Consider the following 7701-nt stretch of genomic DNA (forward strand, 5'->3'; position numbering starts at 1 on the left):
AGTTCCATCCAAAAAATTACCTAGACTAGACTTTTACTTACTTGGTGAAATGACTTTGGGTAGTCTTGACCCAGATTTCAGTTCTTTGTGGCGCCAATGAAAGAAAAAATAAATACAATGTACAGACATTTCTGTATCTCTACAGCTTCACTGCTTACACCCCAGTAATGCTTAATGAAGCATACGGCAGCTCTGAATTATTTCCAACATAGAGAGAAAGGTCGAACATCACGATAAACAGGTTTTTTTTATTGTAATGGAAGCTTGAGTCATTGCCATACTAATTGTAATGTTACCTGTTAGTGTTTATGGGTTATTTTGTTGTGTTAGTAATGGGCTACTGTCAGATTGTTACTGTTGACAGGCAGTGTTGTGAGCGCACTGGTACAAGAGTCGATTCTGTGATGTGTGTCTTTTGGTTGCACTGGTGCCGCAGGGTCTTTTAACCAGCTAGAATAACTCTTTCCAAGTGTGTGTGTGTGTGTGTGTGTGTGTGTGTGTGTGTGTGTGTGTGTGTGTGTGTGTGTGTGTGTGTGTGTGGTGTTTCTATGTTAAACAGAAACACATCTGTGCCTCTGCTTAAACATTAACACCTCTGTAAGCATCGTTCAAGGTTGCACACCACCTACTCATCTGTCTTCTTCTTGCACTTATCTCTAAACATCTTCTCTTGTCTAACATGCTGCTAAAATCCTTATATTTGGTACCTCTTGAAGTTTTCTGCCTTGTTTATCATCTTTGTCTTCATTTAAAATACAAAAGCAAAAAAGGAAATAGTTTCAGTGCACACATGTTAAGCATTCAGACTCTTCACTCACTTAAAAATGTTTTAAGTGCTTCTATCAGCCAAAATGATTCTGTTGTGGATTGTATACATTTATTTTGATAGTGTTACATTAATGTTAAGTTTGAAAGGAGGTGATGATGTTTGTTAAGGTCATTATGAAAAATCTAAAACTGTGACACACTGACAAGGTGGTATTAATCTAAAGCAATGCTTTCAGCAGGAGGATGTGACTCTGAGCCATGACTGGATGAGCCACACACTCACATCTTACAGATTCTGATTATGCTTGGGGTAGTATTACTTCTAAAACATCCATCCAACATCCCTGCAACCAACATCCCTGAACTCACCTTCACTAATGACCACAATAAGAATCCTTGTCCTCACAGACATCTGTACAAGTCATCACAACAGTAAACTGTGTTGTGCAAGAAAAGCTAAACTTCAAACCCCTTTAGAAAGAATTAATGTTAAATGAAAAGCAAAAATTTCATCCTGGACTTTTTCAGATCCTTTATTTCAGTTACTACCAACCTGATTTAAAAACAGAACAAAGTAACAGTTGTCTCACATTTTAATGCACCCATGACTTTTATTTTGATATGCTGAAATAATATTTCTATAACCCACTTTTTTTCTTTGTTTTGCTAAAAAGCGATGATTACTTTTTGTTTCTATGGGAATCATCCGAGTTGCTAACATTTTGATTCAAGGGAAAGATAATGAAAAGAAAAACTGTTTGGTAAATAGTGTCAGTTAGACTGTAATTGCGTGTTGTCTGCCTTCGAAAATGATTCATGTTGTGGGATAACAAAGATAAACGTTTTTGCCGAAGGGGTCAAAACATTCGTACCCAACATATCCGAAGTAGCTCATTAATGTGCAAAATACGCATGCAAATGCGTCATGAAAAATAAGCCAAAATTCACCAGGCAATCTCAATACTGCATTCAGAGCAACAGATGACCTCTCATCACTCCGCTCTTGGCCAGTTTATCACTATATTATACGTTCCCATTTGGCGTTTCCATGGTTTAAGCGTAAATCATGGCTTTGCGCACGAAAACGCATGCATAAATGGGCTCCATGTGATTGATATTCACCAGCGGACTATGGCTAAATTAACATCGCCCTTATGTATTGTCAAAGTGAAAATGAGCCATGGACAAAATGACATGAATAAATCTACTTTCGCCCCTTCTCCTCCCTACATGGCCGAGGAGAAAATTGCATATCAATCTTAGGAGGACATGAGACAAGCGCTTATTTTTACTTTGTGCCGTGGCCTCTGCCTGACACTGAAGGACATAGCAAACGCCATTTCAGCCGAATAATAATGGACCAGCGGGGTATTTTGCGCCTAACATTGATTTGTCTCTTTGAGGCGCGGTGACGTAGGAGGTTATAATGCCGAGCGTAATTAATGCCATTTATCACTTGTTTGATTTTGTCACTGCCTCCACCGACAGGGCTCACATTCGCGAGCCATTAACCAATGGGAGAGCCGGAGCCCTTTGTGACCAAGTACAGGCACGTGGCTTACACCTGCAGGCTCCATTGTGTGTGTGTGTGTGTGTGTGAGCGAGAGAGAGAGAGAGGGAGACAGAGAGAGAAACATCTTACTCATCTTTGACTTTGCAACTTTTTAACGGTTTTCTCCGGATATAAAAGTTGTTTTGATATCCAGCTATTGTGTTTACACATTTTTTGTTTTTAAGTAATATATAAAGTGATCAAAAGTGATTTAAAAAACTTCTCTTCTTTAAATTTTGTAGAAAAGTACATTCACAATTCACAAACAAGAGCAGCTTCTCTTGCTCCCGTTTTCCACACCCCAAAGGAGCGCCAGGTGAGAATAAACTCGCTATACTTCGTTCTGCTTAGTTGAACTCGGCATCAGTGTTTATTTACAATAGAAGATCTTCAATAATTCGTATAATGAGGCGCAAAGGCGCACACAATAGTGCTCACAATGGGGCGTTGTGCTCCCCATTTCGCAGGAGATGGGCTTTTTGATTGGCCTGTGTGCTCCATGAAAAACACAGTTGGGGATACAACTAGTCTACAACCCCAGGTTTCATTTAGATTGATCTCAATCGGGCAATAAGAATTTTGACCCCGTCTCATTGTCTTGCTGACTTTCCTCAGGCTGTATTTCAAAGTGTCTATACCCTTTGAGTGAATTGCCACCCCCGCCCCCTCCTTTCCCTCAGCTCCAGGCACTCTGGGCCATTGGGTAAAGGCAGAGTACGCAAAAGAAACAATGCGATGGATGAAACGTAATATTAATCTCCCTGCCCTGAATGCAGACAAAGCGCCGTGGAAGGTGCGCGTTTATAATGGTTGGTGAGTGTTCGCCCAGCTGCGCAATTTTCTCCCGTGTGCCCAACCAAGTCGGGAAAAGGTCATGCAGGGGCTTTGAATAAAAGAGAAGCTCCCTCGTTTGCTCAATTAGCGCCGCTGCTGACACATACAGACGCACACGCACACGCAATATCAGCTAAAGAACCAAGCCACTGCAAAAACATATAATATAAATAGATTAATCTTTATTTATAAAACTTGTTTTACACAAAATATATCTGTTAAAATCAAATATTTACATTTTAGGCTACGGGAAGCTGAGAGTGCATACATTAATAAATGTCTCCTTGACAACTATTTTTAAAAAAGACATACACACACAAATAAACTACAGGCAGTAGTCTTGATGTTGCTGCCCAGTCACACAACTCATACATGCCAGCTCGCGGCCTCGCTGACAGCTGGTTGTCAAAACACTGTCAGAAAAAAGTGGCAGTGAACGTTCTGCTACAACACTGTTTGACTGTATGTACAAAAATATGTCTTCGTGTTAAAACAGTTTGTTGTATGGTACAGCTTTGTTATGAAAGGACAGGACATGTACATCACGAAAAAAGAAAAAAAATAAAGTCTGTTGACGCATCTTTTATGTTGTACATCTTCAACAGATGTGGCAGCTGAGGAAGGCAGTCCGGGTCTGATGAACTACTGACGAACAGATCTTGTGGACAGCGCCGTCCCTGCAGAGTCTGCTGTGTCACATTTTAATTGCACTTATTCAAACAGTTTTTTACTTCCACGCGTCAACGTGTCCAATTCCCTCCTTCCTGTGAGGACTACGCTCTATGCAACAAGATGCTCCCTCTCTCACGCATTCATACTCATTCTCCCTGTTTGTCACTATTGCTTTGCTCCTGCAGAAGCAGCCCGAGTGAGGGAGGCAACAGATCACTTGGAAGCACAGAGAGCAAGACAGATCTGATGCCTTTATCGAGTCTTTCGAAGCATTTCTGGGAGAAGTCAGACGCTTTTCTTCTTTTTTGCGCGCACACGCTGCTATGCGGTTCATTTACATGACAGCCTCAGTACCTGTCAAACCAAGTTGTGAAGTCCAATAACTCCTGTTCCTCTGAGCTCAGAGGCTCATAGCCACCTTCATCTGATGAGTAGGTGGAGTGAGGCGACTCCGGGTCGGCAGAGTAGCTATTGGAGAGTGTCGGGGATGGCAGTCCACACTGGAAAGCAGCCGACACCGCGTCGTGTTCGTCTAGAAGTTGCTGTAAAGCTCTGATGTACTCCACCGCGGACCTCAGCGTCTCCACTTTGCTCATCTTCTTGTTGGCGGCGCCGTTTGGCACATGCTGACGCAGAGTCTGGAAGCCCATGTTGACCTGTTTGACCCGGTTCCTCTCTCTTTCGTTCCGCCTGGCCACGGCCACAGGCTGCTGCTGGGGGATGGAGTAGCCGAGGCCGTTGAAGCTCAGGCGACGCTTGCAGCGCAGGAGCTCCGGAGAGCTGGAGCGCTGTCTCTTCAGCACCTTGGCTTTGCTTTGGTAGCCGGCAACGTTGGTGTTCTGGTGCACAGCGCTCACCGAGCAGTCCTGGGCCGGGGCGTGCAGGCTGATGCTGGCGCGTCTTTCGCTAAGTCCAAAGGTGAATGCAGTCTGCGTGGTGGTGATGGTCGCGGTTTCCATCTCGCAAAGAGGGACAGCCTGAAACTTGTGGCAGGAGGAGAAGAGTTGGCAGTGTACAGCTCTCGTGTCCTTCGCGTGGGGACCGTGTGGCTAACTCTAGTCCAAGTCTCTCTTGACTGCTTACTCCACGAGCCGATCTGACCCAAACTTTGGCAGCACTCCTCTTTTTCAACACGCGCCTCCAACACACACCCCACCCACCCCTTTTTTGAGACGCACGCTTCGTCGCGAGGCCCCGCCCCGCTGTGTGATTCTTCTGCACACCGACTCCCCCGGGCCAGGCGCGTGGCTCCGGGAGCTCAATAAACAATCCCGAGCTTTCACTGCGCCGGGAGCACGCGCTGGGCTCATTTACATTCCAATGTCTCTAACTTGAAGGCCCATTGGTCGATTCAAACGGTCTGCAACCGTGCGAAAAGAAAGAAAGGGAGGAAAAAAAGACAGAGAAAGAAGAAAAAAGAAGAGAGAATGAAAAAGTGAATGGTGTGGTTCTTTGAAATGCCTTTTGAATTTGACAATGTACCTCTGGCAAGTCTTCAAATTATCAGTCTTACCCCCCCTCCACCAGCTCTTTACAATCGCAAATACCAAGGACGCTCTCTGCTGTATCCAGGCTACAGCTTTGCAAACTACAAGCGTGTCTCTGAACACAGTTATAAAACTCGCAGAGACGCGATTCATGAAATGCTTGTGAGAGGAAAGACAATATTACTGCTACCTCTCAAGTCTGTGCCCTGCAGGTCCACTTTGTTTGCGCTTAATCGACAGGTTATCCCGGAAAAATCTTTTTCAGATGCACGGCATCTCTTCATTTCCCATCTGTGTTTTAAAAAAAGATTCCCTTATGTTATAATAATCCCATTTACGTCTGTAGGATGATACAGGCTAGATGAACCCAAACCCAAATGTGCTGGTGCACGGATGCAACATTTCAGCACCACAGCGTGACTGGACAGCTTCATGCAAACATTTTCTTCTAGACCGAACCCTTTTTTGTTTGTTTGTTTTATTTGAATTTAGTTTCATTCAGCATCGACTCGAATCTTAGAAATATATTCTGTATGTGTAAAACTTTCCTTAACAGCAAAAACACTAACAAGTCAGCGTGGAAACGGAGAGTTTTGCATCGTGTTTTTCTAAAGGACATTTGCAGCATCTGGCGGTGAAAAATAGCAATTACATCATCCAAAGCCAATTGCCACTTTTGAAGAAAATGAAATTCCCTGATAGTTTTTTCCCCCTCTTTGCATAAATTGCGCTTTTCTACTGTACTATGTGGCTACATTTAGTTTATACTTACATTGCATGTTAGTTAAGGCAAAGTGACTTCTTCTTCGAGATTTCTGGGACAGAATCTGAAATTCGTACTCGGGGCCTGTTGTTATTATCACTCCACTATCAGCATTGCGTCATCCGGTACCGGAGGGTAGAGTCACACTCGGTTACCCTAAGCCTGTTTATTGGCTCACATTCAGCTGGAACTTCCATGAGAGAATTCACACTCATTTTATTGTCGTTTTTTAATGACATTTTATGTCATTATGTATGTGTATGTTTGGGTTTTTTCTGTATTTTGTGTTTACTTGCGTTATCATTTTCTAATATTTAAATTTGTTTGATTATCTGAAATATTTAAGGATGACAAACATAGAAAAAACAGGAAATCACGAAGGGGTAAAGTTTATTTTACACCACTAAATATAAATAAAGCTTAAGTGGGTTCACTTTGGGGACTTTCTAAACCTGCCTTAAGAATCCATACACACTCCTGCATTCATATGCTTGAGTGTCATATAATAATCAGTTGTGTTTTGATGTTGTTAATTTTATATCCGTATTTTCCATGTAATATAATATAATTACACGGTGATAAACATAATAACCTGCCTTTTCCAGCTCGAAGGATAGCGTCTTGTAGCCTATGGCAAACCCCGGTGTGGTGCCAAGGTTTCGCTTCTCTCCGTAAAAACAGCAGAGGGCGCCGAGTGAACGATCTGTAAGAATAAGTTCATTCAGCACGGTCACTGACACGACTGATCTGTGGACCTTGGTAACCTCACCTTAGGGGAAGTCATATAATCCACACAGTATGCTTCTTCTCGCTTTGAGACATTGTTTAAAAAAAAAAAAAAAAAAAACATGTTGCATCACACCTCCAGGATTTTAGTTTCTGTTTTGAACAAACTGCTTTTGTTTTGAGACATGCTTTGGAACCTACAGGGCAGGTCAGTCTTGGCTCAGCAGAAAACTGACTTCCTGACATAGTGCTGATTAGGCATATCAAACATTATTAAAAATTATATTAGAAATCATCTTAGAGCAAAATTGTAGAATATGTAATCTGTTTCAAAGGGCACTCATTCAAAGGGCAGTAACTGGGCTGGACAACTGCCCAAAAGACACACCTGATCACAGCATATTATTCGAGTATTATCAATTAACCAACAATGATACACAGGGCTGGAAAAGAGGTATCCTATAAATGATCCTAAAACAAGCAATAAACAAAAGTATGGACTGCAATTGCCAGAACTCTGTGTGTGCATACTACAATGCAACTCAATAAAGGCAAACATCGTTACCAGTAAATCAATAAATCTTGAATCAACAAAGGCTATCTTCTTGGAATATCAACCCATGTTACAGCTTCAGATGAAATCTCATTCACCTGTAAGGGCGTGTCTATTTACGAGAAAGCGGTGGTTTTCTTTTTTTCAGTCAAACCATTTTACTCCAGTGTATCAACACCCCCGCAAGTCTGTTTCTTTTCCTTACTTACAATACGTTAAGCCAGCACTGCTCCCTGTTAAAGTATGTGCGTGTATGTGGGATGATATAGCACACAGAGAGAAAGAATGTGAATGCAAAACAGAGAGATGAATGTGTGTGTGGGTGTGTGTGTGTGTGGGGGGGGGG

At 42.5% G+C, this 7701-nt stretch overlaps 1 protein-coding gene across 1 annotated transcript; it reads right to left on the reverse strand.

The window, feature by feature from the left end:
- Positions 1–3340: 3340 nt before the first annotated feature.
- Positions 3341–5757, reverse strand: ascl1b (achaete-scute family bHLH transcription factor 1b). The gene has a single exon (XM_005470996.4). The coding sequence runs from the start codon at positions 4783–4785 to the stop codon at positions 4174–4176; it is 612 nt and encodes a 203-aa protein (XP_005471053.1). The 5' UTR covers positions 4786–5757; the 3' UTR covers positions 3341–4173.
- Positions 5758–7701: the final 1944 nt, after the last annotated feature.

This window comes from Oreochromis niloticus, linkage group LG7 (genome assembly GCF_001858045.2).
Source record: "Oreochromis niloticus isolate F11D_XX linkage group LG7, O_niloticus_UMD_NMBU, whole genome shotgun sequence".
NCBI classification, from domain to species: domain Eukaryota; kingdom Metazoa; phylum Chordata; class Actinopteri; order Cichliformes; family Cichlidae; genus Oreochromis; species Oreochromis niloticus.

Coding starts and splice junctions, on each gene's coding strand:
- ascl1b (XM_005470996.4), bottom strand. CDS start 4,785: ATGGAAACCGCGACCATCACCACCACGCAGACTGCATTCACCTTTGGA.